The sequence below is a fragment of the Rattus norvegicus genome, chromosome 8, assembly GCF_036323735.1.
Source record: "Rattus norvegicus strain BN/NHsdMcwi chromosome 8, GRCr8, whole genome shotgun sequence".
Classification (NCBI taxonomy): Eukaryota; Metazoa; Chordata; class Mammalia; order Rodentia; family Muridae; genus Rattus; species Rattus norvegicus.
The window spans coordinates 84,766,251-84,786,694 of NC_086026.1; the positions used below are offsets into that span (position 1 = coordinate 84,766,251).

The window sequence follows — 20,444 nt, forward strand, 5'->3', positions numbered from 1 at the left end:
ATCACTGTATTTGTAACATGCCAGCATGTTAGTCTTTTTGAACATGGTTCTGAGGGGCAAATTCAGGTCTACTTTATCTACTGAGCCATCTACCTAGATCTACAGTAGATTTAATTCTTCATATATTTGTTTATTATTTTATTTATTCTGTGTTTGTGCACATTTATATGCATACAGGAACACACAAACCTGTATGTGTACACAGGCCAGAAGAGGGCACTGGATCTCTTGGAGCTAGCGATTCAGGCAGTGGCTTATTGTGTGTTGTTGAATGCAAACTCCAATCCTGATACTATGTAGCAAGCACTTTTAACTGCTGACCTGTCTCCTCAGCCTCATTATTTTTGTTTGTGTGTGTGTATGTGAGTGCTGGTGTGTGTGTGTGTGTGTGTGTGTGAGTGCTGGTGTGTGTGTGTATGTGAGTGCTGGTGTGTGTGTGTGTGTGAGTGCTGGTGTGTGTGCCACACATGTGGAATCCAAAGTACAGCTTTTGGGAGTTGGTTGACCCCTTCCATCCCACCGAGGCAGGTCTCTCGATTCTACCTCCTCATGGTATTCTACTCTGGGAACCTTTGGCCAGTTCTGCTGTCTTCATTTTCCATTCCGTCACGGAGGGCCGGGGTTACAGATGATTGCCATCGTGCCCAGCTCTTCGTCTGGGTCCCAGGGTAGGTCATCAGGCTTGCACGGCAAGCTTTTTTACTCACTCAGTCATCTGTCTTGCCTTTGTATTTTTTAAAGGAGAAAATGACAACTCTGATTTAAAATTCTAATTTCTTTTAAGAAAATACCACCCCCCCCCCTTTAAAGATTGAGTCTTGCCTGTGGCCCAGGCTGGCCTCAAACTTGTGACAATCTGGAATTACAGGTATGCATAATCACACCTAGCACCAGATTTTTGTTTTTTTTTTTTTTTCAAAAACAGCTCTATTGAGATATAATCTACTTACCACCACCAATATATAGGTGTGAGTATGCTCACAGATATGTTCAACCATCACCACAGCCAGCTTAAAATGCTTTCAAAAGGAAGCTTGGACATACATCTTACCTATTGCCAACGTGTACTCCTCTCTCCTCAATTCAGACAACCTGAGTCTACATCTTGCCTCTATAGAGTTATGTTTCCTGGACACTGATAGAAATTGAATCATGTGATATGTGGTCTTTCAAAGTTTGTCCATGCTGTAGCACATATCACTCCTTCATGCTTGGTAGGTGCTGTAAGTGAAAGTTCTGATTTGAATCTGAAGTGATTACCTTCTGGGAAGGGTCCAGAGATGATCAGGAAACTAAGGTTTTAATGACAATGCTGATATAAACTAGCCATGTGGTTGTTGTCAAGTTGTTTGTTCTCTTGGATCTCATTTCCTCAGTTTTTACTGAGAGATAATGGACACCTGCCCACATATCACATGGTTCATGTTAAACAAGTATTTATCAGACCTGTTCATATAAGATCCATAGAAGATATGTAAGGGATTCAGGGATACATTAGTCCTTAAAGAATTCTAATCTGAAAGCCCCTCAAATGACATCAGACTGTCTACTTCAAACCTTCAGTAGCCATTTCTGTGGCTTTATTTTGTACATTTTCTGCTTTACTTAGCCTTACTCCCTCCTCTTGTTAGTTTCCCTCCTACTACAGCTGTTTTTTTTTTTAATTTTGCTGTTACCCTCAACTTAGATAGCTTTTCTCTTGACCAAGAAGTGCCTGCTATTCTTTCCTAACCTAATTGATGATCTAAGGTAACTGTCCCCTGCCTTGCTCGATAGAGCTAACTCCCCTCCTATGGAGTCTCAGCACTGTGTCTGCCTCTTTTCAGTGTTTCACACATCAGTAAGTATGTCCTGTAAGACTAGACTCTCTGGGTTTTGCTGTGATAAGACATCATGAACAAGGCTACTTATAGAAGAGAGAATTTATTTGGGGTTTACAGTTTCAGAGAGTGAGTCCATGGCTGTCACACAAGGAACATGGCAGAGGCAGACAATCATGGCAGTAAAGAGAGTAGCCAAGAGCTTATGTCTTGATCCACATGCTCAAGGTAGAGATAAAGAGACAATGGGAGTGGTGTGAGCATTTTAAACCTCCAGATCTGCTCCCAGTAACATACCTCCTTCAAGAATGACACACCTCCCAATTATTTCCAAACAGTTCCACCAAGTGGGGATCACGTATTGAGATACATGATCTGCTGAGGCCCATTCTCATTCAAACCACACAGGAGCCATGCTTGTTTTTGTTTAATAGCACAGATTTGATGACTAGTTGACCGATTTCTGACTGAGTGATTGAATATGACCTAAAAGAAATACAGACAAATCTTTGAAAAGCCACAAAGTTTTTTGTTTAAAATGAGCCCTACAGAGATTGCAAAGTGACTTCCAGATGCTGATCAGGTGTGAGTGATGTTGATGTCCGTTTAACAGAAATACTGCTGAATTTTGTCACCTTTTTCAGGAGTTATTCTTTGATTTGGCTATACACAACGACACATTCTCTTTTGTAGCCCAAGCACGAGCCTCTTATCATTTTCTGTGATCTTATGGGTGTGGATTATGAAGAGATGTGTCACTGGCTCTGCCACCGAAAGCTAGCTACCGCCACAGAGACGTACATCAAGCCCATCTCCAAGCTGCAGGCCACAAATGCCCGAGACGCTTTAGCAAAGCATATCTATGCAAAGCTCTTTAACTGGATTGTCGGCCATGTCAATCAGGCTCTCCATTCAGCTGTCAAGCAGCACTCTTTCATCGGCGTGCTGGACATTTATGGGTAAGTGCGTTTGGCCGGCTGGCCTACCCTGTTGGAAAGCAGTTGTTTATTTGGGGGTGTTTGCTTGAGTACTGTTTAATTCTGTTCTCTATTCCACTATCTTTTTTTTATTGGATATATTTCTTATTTACATTTTAAATGTTATTCCCTTTCCCAATTTCCTGTCCATAAGCCCCCTAGTCCCTCCCCCTCCCCCATAAGGGTGTTCCCCCACCTCCACCCCCCCTTACCACCACCACCCTGACATTCCCCTGCACTGGGGATCCAACCTTGGCAGGACCAAGGGCTTCCCATTCCACTGGTGCCCCAACAAGGCTATTCTCTGCTACATATGCAGTTGGAGCCCTAGGTCAGTCCACGTACAGTCTTTGGGTAGTGGTTTAGTCCCTAAAAGCTCTGGTTGGTTGGCATTGTTGTTCTTACGGGGTTGCAGGCCCCTTCAGCTCTTTCAATCCTTCCTCTAATTCCCCCAAATGGGGTCCGGTTCTTAGTTCAGTGGTTTGCTGCTTCTATTCCAGTATCTTGATGGAGGTATAATGATACAAAAAAAATCACACATTTGCTTAAACAAAAGTTAACTCAGCTCCAGAGTCCTTCTACTAAGCTAATAGGTAGACTTAATTGGTTTTCAGACTCTCATTTGATAAGTTACTGAATTTCTAAAAATATAATTTCATTTCTAGTTGCCTTATCTGAATACACTTCTGTAAATGTTGAAACTTGTTTGGCAGCTAATTTTCACTCTCTGGTTTAGTTTTTCAGAAGAACTTATTAGGCTTCTGTTTCTACCTCCCGCTTCTGTGTGAAATGTGGAGTATAAATGGACAGGAACTGTGGCTTTAGCATAGTTCTAGTGTTTCCTGCTGGAGGATAAATGAGCCTCAGAATCCCACGGCTGCTGGTCCTTAGGCAGGGTTGTACAAAGGGCAGCTTCGCCTCAGCGGAGCTCATCCTGTTCTGTCTTTCCAGCTTAGACCTTTAACTGAATGTAAAGGAAAATGTAAAAATGTTACGAGACTTCCCATTTTTCTCTTCCAAGTGTGCATATTTTAAATATTTTTTAAAACTATTTTTTTTCTTTTCTTCCTACCTTACTTTTTCGGCATCACAGATTTGAAACATTTGAGATAAATAGTTTTGAACAGTTCTGCATAAATTATGCAAATGAAAAGCTACAGCAACAATTCAACATGGTAAGAATTTTCTTTCTTGAATAGAATTCCTAGTCTTTTTTTTTTTTTTTTTTTTTTTGAGAAACTTGGTCTGAAATAAACTCCTGAACTGTAATTCTTATATTGGATTTACAGTTTGGAACAATGTTACAAATTGATATAACATTAAAAAATGTTTAGCAGTTATTTCTTATTTGGAATAGTGACATTTTGGAAAAATAATTTGAATGAGAAATGTAGGGAGTGGGGCATACCAGCACTGCTCCTACTTGCTGTTAGAAGCCAGCTGTAGGTGGGGTTATAGCTAACACCATTTACTGTGTTAGGAAGATGGCAGAATTTCACAAGTTTTCTTTTCAGTAGGCTGTTTTTCACTGAGGCAGAGGTAGTGGGTATATTCCAAAATATACCCACTACCACTATATTATCTTTGAGCTAACCTCCTTCCTCTGCATTCCAAGTACTGGATTACAGACTTGTCACCACCGAATCACCCAATCTAAATAGAGTTCTTTGCCTGAAATGAATGCTAAGTTTCTCTCAAAATAATCTGTCCTTTAGTATATACATTTCTATAATACTGTAAAATAGTAAATTGTGCTTGAAAAACATTCTTTTTATTTACAGAAAACAAAGATCATTGTAGTTGGTAAAGCTAGAGATAGTACAGTTCATTTCGTAGGTTTTGTTGAGTCCTTTAAAGAAGTTTCGGCTATGACAGAATACTGTGCTATGTTTAGATACTGCTTGTCTTCAAACTTTTTTTTCTATGATATGGAAACCTTTTATATATTTATTCATATATATATATATATACATATATATAAAGACCAATAACTGGAGAAAACAAAGACAAAATAAAATTTCAAATTGAAAAGTCAAAAACCTCTGATAAGTATATTCTTTTTAAAAAATTTCTTAATGATTTTCTTATTTGTTTCTTATTTTGTTTGGTATTTTGCCAGCATATATGTCTGTTAAGGTTGCTGGATCCTCTGGAACTGGAGTTATAGATAATTGTGAGCTACTGCGTGAGTGCTGGGAATTGAACCCTGGCCCTCTGCTAGGGTAGTCAGTACTCTTAACCACTGAGCCATAAATCCAGCCCCCTGACTAGTATATTCTTTTAAAATATGAAATAAATACTAAAAAATAGCAAAGAAAATTTAAAATATCTGATTGTAAGCAGTCAGATTGGGGTTGAGTACATTTGGGACTAAAGTTTTAACTTTTAGGATGTTTGATATTGTAAAATATAAGTACTTATAAGTACTTTGAAAAACATTTAACCATGTTTGTTTAGCAAGTAAAGCTGTTTGATACAGTGAAACAATGAAGAAGTGACCTTTACAGTCTTAAGGTTTTCTATAACAGGACTCATTTTTCCCCAGTTAAGGAGAGTTGTGAGCCACCTGTGAGTATAGGAACTGAATTGATGACCTGTGCAAGAGCAACAAGTGCTCTTAAATACTGGGCTGTCTCTCTAGCCCCCAAGTCCATAGTTCTCAATATACCCTGTTTACCCCTTTATCAATAAAAATAACAACACACTTGTTAATTAGAATTATATGAATGATTTTTTTTGAGACAGGGTTTTTCTGGGTAGCCCTAGCTGCCCTGGAACTCACTCTAGAGAACAGGCTGACCTCAGACTCTCAGGGATCTGCCTGCTTCTCCCTCCAGAGTACTGGGATCAAAGGTATGCACCACCACTGCCTGGCTTGGATGATCTTTTTGATCAAAGTTTGTTACTGCAAATGAGCTAAGATGATATTGCCACGTGTAGAATATAATGGGAAAGTTCCAAGTGCACAAAGAGTGAGAAAGAGAACCAAAAATCTCTGTTACCTTGTGTTCTAAAGTCTGGGGTCCTAGAAAACAGTTACTGTTAGGTAATCACAGCCACAAAAAGCTAGTTTTTCTAGGGGAAAAAATTTGGCAAGAAAGAATGAGACAAAGGGTCCAGAAATATGTAAAGAGAAATTTAAGAGCCAATAGTGGCCGTTAATGTCTTTAATGAGACTAGAGGCTGTGTTGTCAGCCAATTTGGCTGGAGCAGCAGGCTGAAGCAGGGGCAGTGGTTGGTTTGCCTTCCCCTACCTGGACCAGTTTAGCTTCTGTTCATATTCAGAACTTGATTACAAGCCCTTTCCCAGGGAAGCCTAGCCAAACACCATACCCAAACTAGATGAGGACTTTTGTCATTCTCCTTCATATCAGAACATTTGTACTTTTATGTGTGCTTACATTTTTTTCAAAACCTATTTTATTTAAGGTTCTTAAACACTTCAATGCCATGCACCAGAGGCAGGGGGGGAAAGGTTAGTAGGAAAAGGGTTTTGTATACCTGTTTAGAAGTAGTTACTTGCAATTTCACTACCAGCAATCTAGTTCAATAGCAAACACCAAACATGAATCAGTAGGGGCAGCATGATCCAGCAGAAACTGCAAGGCTCCACCTAATCTGCACGAGTCAGTGGAAGAGCCAGAGTCAGCTGGAATACCAAGAGAAATTCTTTGGCACCTTTCTCTCTATGAAGTGAAGACCAACAAAGGCCAGTGAAGCATTGTATGACAGCTATTTATGGAGTTCCCACTTATGTTCTTTTTAAATATCACACACCCTTTCAAGGGTCTGTTTTTGGCAAAACATCACATGCCTTCTCATAAGACTACTTCCAGGAAAATGTCATGTAACATACTGAGTTGTTAAAGAAACCAGAAACTTCCACCTCACTTATTCTTTGTAGCTACTTGATTTCTCCTGGGTCTCTCCCAATTCACATAGACAGCATCCCTGTCTATGCTGCTGACCACATGCAGTGACTAACATATAGAATAATCTCAGTACATAATCTGATGAAAAAGTGGATGAGGAGTGGTGGTGTGGACGGTACACATGTATTTAAAAATCACAAGGACTACTGTTATCTATCTCAGTTCAAAACAGTCATACGCCTGATGTGGTTATGCATGCACGACTGTAATCTCAGTACTGAAAGACTAAGGCAGAGTGCAAGTTCAGATCTGGCCTGGGCTACATAGAAAATCTCAGGCTAACCTGCACTACATATTGATTGATACCCTTTCTCAAGCATAACATTTTTAAAATTACATGCTTAGATTTACTTATGCATGATGATGCTTATAGCTGAGGGTTTCTGTACATGATTTCAGTCATGCTTCTTCATGAGGCTATTGTTACTGAGAGCCATGAGCTGTCTCCTTTTGTTATCTCCTCAGTGTTCTATAGAAATGTGCTCCTTGATTACGTTCTTTATAATGATAATCTGATAACGACTGCCATCTTCTCTTTATTTCAGCATGTCTTCAAACTGGAACAGGAGGAGTACATGAAGGAACAAATTCCATGGACACTCATAGATTTCTATGATAATCAGCCTTGTATCAATCTTATAGAATCTAAACTGGGTATTCTAGATTTGCTGGATGAGGAATGTAAGGTGATTATAATTTTCTGAAGTACTTAGCCTGTCAAGATAGATGGATCAAGGCTACAGGTCAATTGGGTGCAAGCAGAAACTAAAGTATGTCATTGAGACAAGTCAGGGGCCCCTCGTTCATTCTGAAGAGACATTAGACCCCAAAGGTTCTTTTAAAATTTTTTATTATTTAACTGTGTATGTGTGCATGTATGTATGTGTATGATGCACACGTGCCCCAACACATATTGGCAGTCAGAACAACTTTCGGGAGCCAGTTCTCTCCTTCCACTGTGGGTGGGGATGTACTAGGGCATCAGGCTAGCATAGCCTGAGCCTTACCTGCCGAGCCGTCTCACTGGCCCCCGCTCCAAGGAGTGAAACTAGCAGAATTTATTTCCCTTCCGTTTCAATTGACTACAAATTAACAACTGTTACTACTGTTCATCATTCTTGTTTTTAATGTTTATCCTTAATGTTTTTTGATCAGCAGAATATATTGAAATACAAGAAACTATTTATTTTGAATAGTTCTAAATAGCCACAAGTTTTGAATGTTTGTTACTGACATAAATAATAATCATTTTATTTGCTTTAACATTTAAGGATGTAGCGTGAAAACCCTTGAACCTTCCACTTCATTACTGAAGGACCTTAGGCAAATCTTTTTTCTTAATCTGCTTTTACTTTATGTATAATAAATCACAGCTTATCATGTGTCGACCCTTATAAGGAGACAGACTGAGTGTGTTAAGAATGTGTGTGGGGCTGCTGAGATGGCTCGTGGGTAAAAACACTTGCTATACAGATCTGACAACCTAAGGTCAATCCCCAGATCCCACAGTGGAAGGGTATGGCAAGTACTTGCCCTCAAATACACATAATTATAATGAATAAAAATTGAGGGTTTTTTTAAAGAAAAGATTGCATGTGATAAAAAGTATTCATTCTTATTTGAGATTAAAAATAAGAAAGGAAAGCAAAAATGATATCCTGCTTTTACTTATATTAATATCAGTGTAAATTTGGTACCTTTTATTGAGACTAAGTTAATATTACATGTATATATTTGATGAAGGACAAGAATTCATACAACATATTTTATAGGAAAGCAGAATCACAAACATGTATGCCTTTTGACCTGGGAGTAGACTTACAAATATATTGAAAGTGTTTATCCATAAGAGGAACATGACACTTGTCATAACAAAAGTTAGTAACAGCCTAATGGCCGTTAGTAACGGGGGAAATGTAATGAGTGTATTGAATAAACCACTCAAGTACATGTCTTAAAGACAGGTAAAAAGTAGTAAAGGTTCTGGAAGTGGCAAGAGGAGACTACTGGGTCATACCTTTCTGGGTTAAATGAATATTTCACTGTGTATAAAAGTTATTTCCATTTAACAATTTAAAAAATAAAATATGCCTAATAGATGTACTTCATCTTTAACTTGCAAAGCCTTTATTATGTTAAAAAATTAAATATTAATGACTCCTGGTATAGGCAGATTGTCACTCACATGTTTTACCAGGCCACCCCAAGGAAGAGCTCAGTCACAGCGTTCATTGGTGGTTGGTTTATGCTGGTGAGAGTAAAGAGTGAAGTCTTAGGTTGAACATAGGAATGTTGCTGATGTTGTTGCTGATGTGGCAGAAGACCTTTAGCACTCAGTCACTTCACTTTCTCTTTTCTCCCCAAGATGCCTAAAGGTACCGATGACACATGGGCCCAAAAACTATACAACACACATTTGAACAAATGTGCTCTCTTTGAGAAGCCCCGCATGTCAAACAAAGCTTTCATCATCAAACATTTTGCTGACAAAGTAAGGAAACTTTTGTCTTTTTTCCTTTTTTATATTTTACATTGAATTATAATAAAAGTCAGTAGTCAAGTATTAGGTTTTTTTTTATTTTTTGGTTAACTTGAGTTGGATTACATATTAAATAAATATGGGTCAAAAGTCTTTGTCTGAAATTTTGAAATCCAAGAAACTGAAAACTAAAAGTGCTTTCATAACTTGTTTAGCACCCAAGCCTGAACTAACATGAGATCTATTCATAATTTTTAGCTCAATTGATGTGGGTACTTATGTGCTTAAGTATGAAAATATTAATGTAATTTATGGTATAAATAACTTTATTAAACTTTTTGAAAGTACCAAAATGTGTATATATCCATACTACTTCTCTAAGTACACGCATATTCTCAAGGCTCACAGGCTTCATCAGAGCCTGGATTTTGTCTCCTGTGAAAACATGGTGATACATTCTTCACAAGTTCCATAGCTCACTTAGCAGATCGAGGATTATGTGACTAGTTCCCACTCCAAGGACGTTATGGGACAGGCTGTGTTGTGAGATTTCTGAAGGCCTCTTTATGAATAGAGTTTCCTGATTGTCTAGTTCTGGCTCGAAACCTTTTCGTGACTAAGGTGACCTAAGGAGAATAGGGTGAGGAACCCCTTGAGTGGGAAATGGCTGAAGGTGTGGGGCTTTAGAAGAAAATGAGTTCTCAAGTAGTCCCACTTTACCAAATTATCCAGTATTTGCTCACCTTTTCCCTCTGTCCCTCAGCTCCTCACGAGTTCCCAGCCTCTCTTCACTTAGTCTTTCCCCTCCTTAGAGCAGTGCCTCTCACTCTTCCTAATGCCGCGGGCCTTTACCATGTTCTTCATGTTATGCTGACCTTAACCATACAATTATTTTCATTCCTACTTTATAACTGTAACTTTGCTACTGTTATGAATCCTAATGTAAGTATCTGTGTTTTCCAATGGTCTTAGGTGACCCCTGGAAAAGGATCATTCCACACCCAAAGGAGTCTCGACCACAGGTTGAAAAACACTGCCTCAGAGGAACACTTCTGCTTGTGCAGATGGTTCATTAGCTTAGACTGTACACTGGGTCAGCCTGGGAGGAGCTGTCTTTAGCCATGAGGGGAAAAATCAGCTTACAAGTCTGCTTACCCACGAACTAATGGAGCATTTTGATCTTAGTTTATTATCAATCACTACCACTCTTAGAAAATTGGTATTTGTCAACTTACTAGAGTTTACATATTTCTTTTTTATTCTACTGTTTTTCTTAGATTTTTTTTAAAGCTAACATATAAGGAAATAGATCTTTTGTTTTGGGGACAAGGTCTATGAACCTAAGGCTGGCCTTAAACTTACTGTGCAGCTGAGGCCAACGTTGAACTCCTAGTCCTCCTGCCTCTACCTCATATGTGCTGGAATTCTTGGAATGCACTATGGATTTCATTTTATCCTTTTTCGTACATACTCTGCTCCTATCTATCCTTGTCCTCCAGTTCTTTCCACTGCTCCTGTCCTCCTCTTGTCCCATTTCCTATCCCACAGCCCAGTTCTGCCTTAATGTCCCACGTATTCCACTACCTTTCCTTTCTTCCCATTGATAGTTCTTCTTTCTAGTTCCCCCTATATTAATATGTGTGTACACACACGCACGCGCACACAGTTGAAATGTAGGGTCCACATAAGAGAGAAGACAGGAAGTATTTGGGTTTTTGGTTTGGCATATTTCATTCAACATAATGATTTCCATGTGTATCAGTTTTCCTGAAAATGTCATGATTTCATTTTTATTGTGGCTGAATAAAATTCCATTGTATGTATATACCATGTGTTCTTTATCTACTCATCTGCTGATGGACATAGAGACTGGTCCCACCTCTTAGCTGTCATGATTAGTGTAACAATAAGCTTGTGTGTACAAGTAGCTCTTGTGTTAGGAATTGAGTACTTTGTGTCTATCTCCCCAGGTTTACTCTAGTGAATTACCACACCTCTCCCTGGAAATAGCATTGATCTAGAGTCTGGGCAAATAAATATGTTTTTGTTGATGACTATATCTATTCCAAAGTGTTGTCAGTTAGGAGATATTTTTTCATGTGATTTCAGGTGGAGTACCAGTGTGAAGGTTTTCTTGAAAAGAATAAAGACACTGTTTTTGAAGAACAAATTAAAGTCCTTAAGTCAAGCAAGGTAAACTTACTCTTATCAGGATATGGTCCATAAAATGGAAATTGCTTTAGCACTAGTATTTTAATACTAATAATGATTTTTCTAACAAAATCAGTTTTCTTTACAGGTTTTAATTTGTCAAATGTATAACACCTAAACCGTGTCAGGTCTTGTATGGCGTACCATTCAAATGTCGGCAGTCTGATTCATGCGGTGAGGCAGTGTTACATTGCTCTCATCTTACACACGAGGCAGCTGAGGTGTAGGAGCCTGATGACTGCTAAGTTCCCAAGTCGGTTAGACTCTGGCTGTCTTGCTTAGAGCCTGCTCGTAACCACTCTGCCATGCGGTCTTTCAGCTCCATGTGAAATCATTGTCTCCACAGTGGCCCTACACTCTCCTGCGAGGGACTGCACTCTCTGTGGGACTCTCTGCTGTGTCATTTTGAAGGGATTCGCTAGAAATGTGGCCTTATTGTACTCCATCCAAGTTGGGACTAACTCTGGGTCATCATGGATGTAGTTTCAGATGTGACCCAAAATGTTCGAATTATTTTTTCATAAGAACAAATACTAGAACCATTGCTTTCCTAGGAAAAAGGATATTCCAGATGGTAAAAAGTATGGTTACATTGCTTATGAAGCTGGTTTATACCTCCACCTGTTGACCTTTATCTGAAAATGATGGAAGATGGCACACAGTCAGCCTACAAGAGCAAACCAGGAAGCCAGTTACTTGATGCTGTAAAGACTTGCTAAAAAAGCAAAAATATTCATGTGGGCCTTATAGATTACTGATTGGCGCTCTTGTTTTTCTGGCTTATTTCAAGAGAATCCTCTTAGCATCTGTAGAGTAGTATATGGACAATAGGATTCTTGTTTTTAAAATAACAACTTTTTATTGTCAATTTGTGTTAATAATATAAAGATCACATAAAGACCAAATCCTAGTTTTAACCCTCAGAGATAAGTCAAATATTCATAGAAAAATTGTTTATTTACCCTTAGTAAGCATTGAATGTTAATACTTTTTAGCTTGTAGGATTGATGTGCAAAGCAAACTTTTTTTACAGTAACTATCATAAGTGTGGTTCAAAGGTTTTTATCATTTAATCTATAACATAAGCATGACATTCTGCTGTTAATATTTTGTCAAAATAATTTAGCTTAAACAAAGCAAAGGTTTTCATCGTATATGTACCCATAATCAGCACTATCTTTATTCTAACTTAATTTCCTGTTTAGCTAGTGGGTCCAATCATTAGAAGTTAGCAACGTATTGGGAAGAGTCATTGGGAAGAAGCCATCTGTGTTCCATTGCTACAGTTGAAGCAGGGAAAATTTGTGATTTACATGAGTTAAAAGGCTTTTCTTCTTCCCAGCCTTTGCAGCAGTTCAACCAAAAGCCCTGAACTTTATCATCTCTCTGAACCTGCTGTGAAGCAGGTGTAATGCAGTACCAGTTTGTTCTCTTGGAAGGACCCATTTGTTTGTATTTGTGCTGTGTATTTTGAACAGATTTTTTTGTGTGATAATAATAATGTAAAATCCATTTGTGTCTGTTTTAGATATATTTTGCTTAAAATGTCAATTAGAGATTACCATGTAGAAATGTCATATGGGAAGTGGGGAATGAAGACAGGTCAAAGAGAAAGGCAGGGCAGGTAGTAGAAATGCTGTATGTAGGCCTCAGTATGCTTGTTAAAGCCATGAGACCAAGAGTGATTGCTCAAGAGAGCATGTAGATACAAATTGCTGTAGCCAGATGTTCCACTTAACAGAGGCTGCCAGAGGAGGCGCCAGGAACAGAATTAAGAAAAATGGCCTGTGGAGAAGCACTGTCTCAAGAATACATTATAGAACAGTTTCCAATGCAACAATTTAAAGTGCACGCTGTGAGTGCATACGTGTGTGTGTGTGTGTGTGTGTGTGTGTGTGTGTGTGTGTGTATTCTGAACTTTGAAAACTAATCTGTTTTCTGTTAGATAGTGTAGATGTCAAGTTAAAGTGTAACACCTTTTGGTAAATATTGCATAGTAGCCCAGTTCTACTAAACTTTTCAGAAAGAAGAGATTAAAAATGAAGTTTTGGCAACTGCTAATGTGGAGCCAGCAATTTATTTGGGAATGATATCATAGCTAAGACTTTGTAGTACATGGTCTCTCACAGAATCATCTAGAGTCTTATTCTCACACTGAGTTTTCATACATAGCTACTAGGAAACTAATTTTTTTGTCTGCAATGTGGGTCTATTTTTGTCATACAGGACAATGTTAAAACAGTTCTTTACTTCTGTACATGTACTTCTAACCATGCTAGATTATATTATATTAAATATTCCCCCAAATGGGAAATGTATTTGCTTAACAGACAGCCCTTATTATGTTATGCTCATAGGTAACTTCCTTAAGGACCCTGATGAGTTTTGTGAATGTTTGTTTTTCTTTTTTGTGGTCCGAGGATTTAGTTATGACCTTATGCTTGCCAAAGGAGCTCTCAGCTACTAAACTGTATTCCAGCCCATATATTTATAGAATATGAAATCATATGACTTTGTTTTTCAGTAAAAGTGGTCTTATCTACTAATCTGATATTAGTAAATAATTACAAGTGTGCACAAATGACTAATTTTATTTATATGGAAATAACAGTGTTAGAAAGATGAATCCATATAGCAAGATATTGCTGTAGACTAGTTTAAGGCTCTTGTTTCAGGAATGTTCATCCCACTGTATTGACTAGTAACTATTCACTTACTGAATGTAAATGCCTTTAATCTCACCACTTGTGAGGGAGAAGCAGGGAGATCTCGTGAGTTTGAAATCAGCCTGATGTACAGAGTTAGTTCCTATGGTGACATAGGAAGACCACATCTTAAAAAACATGATTATAGTAATTGCACTAACGTTCTAAATTTCTTAAAATCAAATATAGTATACACATAGTATAATCACAGAGTTTTCTCCTTTAATATACAATCCAAATTATTTTCTTGAAATTATTAATTCATTATTAACTTTTACCTTATAATATTGAAAACTTGTTTATGACGCCTGCCTGCCGAGACTCTTGGGTATTTCTGAGTTGCGTACCACTGCAGAGACCTGGAGACCTGGACTAGTCCTTTGCTTCTGCTGCATAAAACCCTTTGTAGAACTGAGATGATAAACTCGGTCTTTCAATTAATATTTTCTCATAAAGTAATTATAGTTCAAATCCAGTTATATGTTTAATTGACACTCTTTTTGTATTAGTTAGATTTTGAAATCAGTATATATAGTTGTTTTAAGTTTGTTGCACCCCAAATATTTTTTCACCTTACAGGAATATTGTTTATTAGAAGTATCTATAATGTGTCTTCTACAAAGGCTTACCCTCAGTTTGTGTTTAAGGTATAACGTTTTTGATATTTTGGTTTGGTTTTGTGGGGAGTGTCTCCTTTGGAGAGGTCTTGAGGGCACTCTTTTGCTAAGTCTGGTCTGGTATTCATCATCCTCCTAGCTCTATCTTCTCAATGCTGGGAGTATAGCTATGATACCTCAACTCCTGGGTCTAGAGTATGACTTTCTTTTACTGTTTCTGACTCAGTTTAAGATGCTACCAGAACTATTTCAAGATGACGAGAAGGCCATCAGTCCCACCTCTGCCACTTCCTCAGGACGCACACCTCTCACACGGGTACCTGTAAAGCCCACCAAGGGTCGACCTGGCCAGACTGCCAAAGAGCACAAGAAGACAGTGGGACTTCAGGTGAGCTCAGGGTCTGCCACTGCTAGACTCCTCTCCCTCAGCTTCCACAAAGCCTCAGGCCTTCCTTCTTCAGCCTTGTGGACAGGATCTTCACATGAATAAAAGACCAGAGTTTCTGCTGTGCAAACAACGCTTAGACTTTACCCACCCCAGATTCATAACCGTATACCAACCCTTCCCAAAATAATTTTCACCGTGTCTTAGTTCCTCTAATGCATGTCATGTCTCAGACCACTGTCTTTGTTTTGTTCTTGGTTGTCTCATCTCTGTATTTATACAGAGCATCTGTCAGCTTCCTCAGGACAAGAAAATACCCTCTCCTTCCTTAGGAATATTTTTCCCTGAGGGGGATGGGAAACATTCCACATAAACTTAGTGCCTGGATATGGGTGTAGCTTTGGAAGGGAGTTGGTACACTAATCAGCATAGTGCATTATTCCTAGAGGCCTTGGACTAGATAGGAACAGGGCCTAATGGGGATCCACAACTTCCAGTCTTGACCCATGTCCTTAATGATGCTCCCTTCAGCCTGTTCTCTGCTCACTATTTGTACGATACTAAGAAAGCTGTAGCTTTTTTAGTACTGTGTAGCAAGAGTTCTTACCTTAATAATTAAATGGCCTTAGCAACAAAATTATAAGTCACATATAGTGGAACTTACAAGAAGCTATGGAAAGCAGCAGAATAAAGGTACATGCATATTTAGTAGAATGAACATGTGGAGTTTAGGCAAAGGTAAGTGAAACCCCTAGAATTCTTGTTTAGTAACCACTTCCCTGTGAAGATGACTTTAAATTCATAGTTTATGAATCTCTATGTCATCTTCAATATGTTAAAGGAGGAGAATTTTAAATTGTCTTTTTTCTCTAACAAAACTAATTTTTTTAAAACCTTTTCATGCAGTTTCGAAACTCCCTTCACCTGCTTATGGAAACCCTTAACGCCACTACTCCTCACTATGTTCGCTGTATTAAGCCCAATGATTTCAAGTTTCCATTCACGTAAGTCAAAGTGAAATAAGGAGAAAGACTTTTGGGGAAAACCTTCATGTCTTGTAGAAGGAATCCAGTTCTCAAAATTTCCAGTTCTTGTTTCCTTTTGACAATATAAAAACAAATTAACAGTTAGCTTTCTAAGGAGTTGAAAATTTGAGGCCAATGACGTATCTTTGGTTCTGTTTTTCTGTTTTGACTCTCTCTCTCTGCTGGAGATCTTTCTGACCTTTTGTTAATTTGGACATTAGTTAAAAGCAGAGCTGGCTGGGCTAAGGCTTCTTTGGCCAAGGCTTACCTGGTACTTTTTATCTGTTGAAGCCAGAGAATGTTTATCAAAATCTTCTACTTCAGATACTAAGTCAGAGGTGAAAATGAATCTCTGGAGATAATTTCAAAATACAAATATTTCTCTAAGTTTAAAAGTAATCCATATATGTTGTTGAGACAGTTTTTAGGAGCTAATGCTAGGAGATGAGCAGTGTGAATTGGTATAGGTGCTGGACTAGTTAGCATTTACTTGTGTGTGTGTGTGTGTGTGTGTGTGTGTGTGTGTGTGTGTGTGTGTGTGTGTGTGTGTGTTTGTGTTTGAAAGAGAGAACGAGAGAGAGAGATCTAACAAGGTAAGGTCACATGCTATAATTGCTACTTTTAACATCATTAACTGTGGACAGATCCTAGATTAGTATTTAAAGGCCTTCATTATTGATTGAATGGCTGCAGGGTATCTTATGGTATAGATAGTCCACAATCTATTTAAATCATCTACTATGGATAAATTATTAAGGTTGTTACAACAGTTAAAATGTTTCAATTAAATTACAAGTCCCTCCCAGCCTTCCTTTCTCAAATCCTTCCTATGTACCATAACAACAATTTTTAACAAATCTGTTTTACCAGATATTTCTGTACATCCTTAAATAAAATGATTCTAGAGGGATTTGTGGATCGAAAGATCAAGAATATGATTTGATCATTATGCATATGAATTGAAAATCACATTATAGGGTTATTTACCCCATAAATAATCACAGCTACTGTGTGCCAAATAAGAATTTTAAAATATATTTTTAAAAGACCAGCCATGAGGCTATAAAGATGGCTTAGCTGTTAAGAGCACTGGCTACTCTTTTGTGGTACCTGGGTTTATTCCCCCACACTCTGATGACAGCTCAGTCATCTGTCACTCTAGTTTCAGGTCATTTGACACCTTCTTCTGGCCTGTGAGCACCAGTCACTCAGGGGTTGTATAGATATACATGCAGGCAAACATCCATTTATATGTAATAGAATATAAATAAATAAGTAGACAAAAAAGATTAGCCATGTATACCCAAGGTTGCAGTGTCTACACTCCAGTGTATGACGAGTATGGTCTCGCTGGTCCTCCTGTGCAGATTCTGCCTGAGATTTCAGGTCAGTTCTGGAAGACTGCCGTATTCCTCATCATCATCTAGATCATCTCCCTGGGAGGAAGCAGGAACAGGAAGAAGTTGCCATCCTGACTGTGAACTTATATAGTAAGCCCCGTCTCTTACCAGCAATCTGAGACCTGAGAAGACAGTACAGGAATGACTTGGATAGACACTCAGAGCTTAATCATACTCAGAGCTTACTACCAACAGGAGTAGTCACCTGGCTAGAAGAATTTTCTGATGCTTCTTTGATGTCATTTAAACATTAGCTTCTTTTTCTTTTTATTGTCTTAGTTCATTTTCTGTTTGATATAACAAAAATGCCATGACCAAGGCAACTTATAAAAGAAACTAATTTGGGGCCCACGGTTGCAGAGGATTAGAGCACAGAACCATCTGGTGGGGAGCATGGCCTGAGACAAGCTGGCGTGATGCTGCACCAGTGCTGAGAGCTCACATTTTAATGAACAAACATGATGCAGAAACAAACAGGCAAAGCTAACTGGGAATGGCAAGGGCTTTTGAAACCCCAGTGACACACCTTCTCCAACAAGGCCACACCTCCTAATCCTTCCCAAGCATTCAAATATATGAGCATATTGGGGTCATTCTCATTCAAACCACCATCTTTATGATGAAATAAATGTGAAATGTAATGCAAAATAACTATTTTTATAGCTTTAAATACAACAATGCTTCATATGTGCACTGTAAGTAGCTTATAGAACAACAAAGATGTTGGGTTTTAAAAAAAAATAACTGAATTGGGTGTATTTAATTTATCCTTTCAGGTTCATTGATGTTTATCCCAGGGGAGGGCCATGTGCTCAGCTGATGGTGTCTGAGCATTTTCAGTCTAAGCCATAATTACACACTCATTACAGGATGGGCACAGTGAGGGAGAAGCCTGTCTTCTTTACTTTGAGTATGTCCAGTGGACTTTCTGTTGAGACTGTAGTGTCAAGTGGAGGAGCTAGCCACAGTCTATTTTTTATTATCTATCTCTTCCCTGCTGTTTCATGGAGTTTTCCATTTTGATCACTGTTCCAGCTTTTGACTTTGTTTTCTAGTTCATCTGCTTGGCTCTTCACAAAATAATTTAACCTTTGGTGGTCTGGGTCTTTTGTGAGCTAACCGTTTTTTGTTTCTTTATGCAGATTTGATGAGAAGAGAGCAGTACAGCAGCTAAGAGCATGTGGTGTCCTGGAGACCATCCGGATCAGCGCAGCAGGGTTTCCCTCAAGGTGAGCCCAGGATTCCAATGGAGCCGAGCCTTCTGAGAGCAGTTCTTGAATGATAAGCTCATATGGGATTCTTTTCTAGGTGGACTTATCAAGAGTTTTTCAGCCGGTACCGGGTCCTAATGAAGCAAAAGGATGTGCTGGGAGATAGAAAGCAAACATGCCAGAATGTATTAGAGAAACTGATACTGGTGAGAACGGTTTTCACTTCACTGTTTCTGGAAAGGTCTTGTCATTCTGAGCAGAAAGGCCCTGCAAACTTCTCTGTTAAGCAGCATGACCCAGATTATTTGACAGGTAGTTTTAAGTAGGGGAACAGCTGACATAAGGTCAAGTGAGACTCACTGTGTTTAGTGTGAGAGAAGGAATTGGATGCTGATAGCCAACACCGGACAGCTGTTATAAAGGCTGCACTTGGACTTGAGGTGCAGCCCTTTAAATAATTTGATCATTGTCAACAAAAATTATTTTAGTACTTAGTTATGAAAAACACCAGATTTTTTTTCCATCTTTATTAACTTGAGTATTTCTTATTTACATTTTGATTGTTATTCCCCTTCCCAGTTTCCGGGCCAACATCCCCCTAACTCTTCACCCTCCCCTTCTTTATGGGTATTCCCCTCCCCAGACTCCCCCCATTGCTGCCCTCCCCCCAACAATCTAGTTCACTGGGGGTTCAGTCTTAGCAGGACCCAGGGCTTCCCCTTCCACTGGTGCTCTTACTAGGATATTCATTGCTACCTATGGGGTCAGAGTCCAGGGTCAGTCCATGTATAGTCTTTGGGTAGTGGCTTAGTCCCTGGAAGCTCTGGTTGTTTGGCATTGTTGTACATATGGGGTCTCGAGCCTCTTCAAGCTCTTCCAGTTCTTTCTCTGATTCCTTCAATGGGGGTCCTGTTCTCAGTTCAGTGGTTTGCTGCTGGCATTCGCCTCTGTATTTGCTGTATTCTGGTTGTGTCTCTCAGGAGCGATCTACATCCGGCTCCTGTCGGCCTGCACTTCTTTGCTTCATCCATCTTGTCTAATTGGGTGGCTGTATATGTATGGGCCACATGTGGGGCAGGCTCTGAAGGTATTCCTTCAGTCTCTGTTTTAATCTTTGCCTCTCTCTTCCCTGCCAAGGGTATTCTTGTTCCCCTTTTAAAGAAGGAGTGAAGCATTTGCATTTTGGTAATCCTTCTTGAGTTTCATGTGTTCTGTGCATCTAGGGTAATTCAAGCATTTGGGCTAATAGCCACTTATCAATGAGTGCATACCATGTGTGTTTTTCTGTAATTGGGTTACCTCACTCAGGATGATATTTTCCAGTTCCATCCATTTGCCCATGAATTTCATAAAGTCATTGTTTTTGATAGCTGAGTAATATTCCATTGTGTAGATGTACCACATTTTCTGTATCCATTCCTCTATTGAAGAGCATCTGGGTTCTTTCCAGCTTCTGGCTATTATAAATAAGGCTGCGATGAACATAGTGGAGCATGTGTCTTTGTTATATGTTGGGGCATCTTTTGGGTATATGCCCAAGAGAGGTATAGCTGGGTCCTCAGGTAGTTCAATGTCCAATTTTCTGAGGAACCTCCAGACTGATTTCCAGAGTGGTTGTACCAGTTTGCAATCCCACCAACAATGGAGGAGTGTTCCTCTTTCTCCACATCCTCACCAGCATT

At 39.0% G+C, this 20,444-nt stretch overlaps 1 protein-coding gene across 6 annotated transcripts in view; it reads left to right on the forward strand.

Moving 5' to 3' along the window:
• The window catches only part of Myo5a (myosin VA), a 168,041-nt gene that overhangs the window by 73,727 nt on the left and 73,870 nt on the right, over positions 1–20,444 (forward strand). For all 6 annotated transcript variants that reach the window (XM_039080847.2, XM_039080851.2, XM_039080852.2 and 3 more), the window contains 9 exons: positions 2,514–2,779; positions 3,891–3,972; positions 7,275–7,415; positions 9,095–9,220; positions 11,318–11,401; positions 14,968–15,129; positions 16,033–16,130; positions 18,694–18,780; positions 18,860–18,968. In XM_039080847.2, the coding sequence (XP_038936775.1) occupies positions 2,514–2,779; positions 3,891–3,972; positions 7,275–7,415; positions 9,095–9,220; positions 11,318–11,401; positions 14,968–15,129; positions 16,033–16,130; positions 18,694–18,780; positions 18,860–18,968 (1,155 nt within the window). The remainder of the gene's footprint in view (positions 1–2,513; positions 2,780–3,890; positions 3,973–7,274; positions 7,416–9,094; positions 9,221–11,317; positions 11,402–14,967; positions 15,130–16,032; positions 16,131–18,693; positions 18,781–18,859; positions 18,969–20,444) is intronic.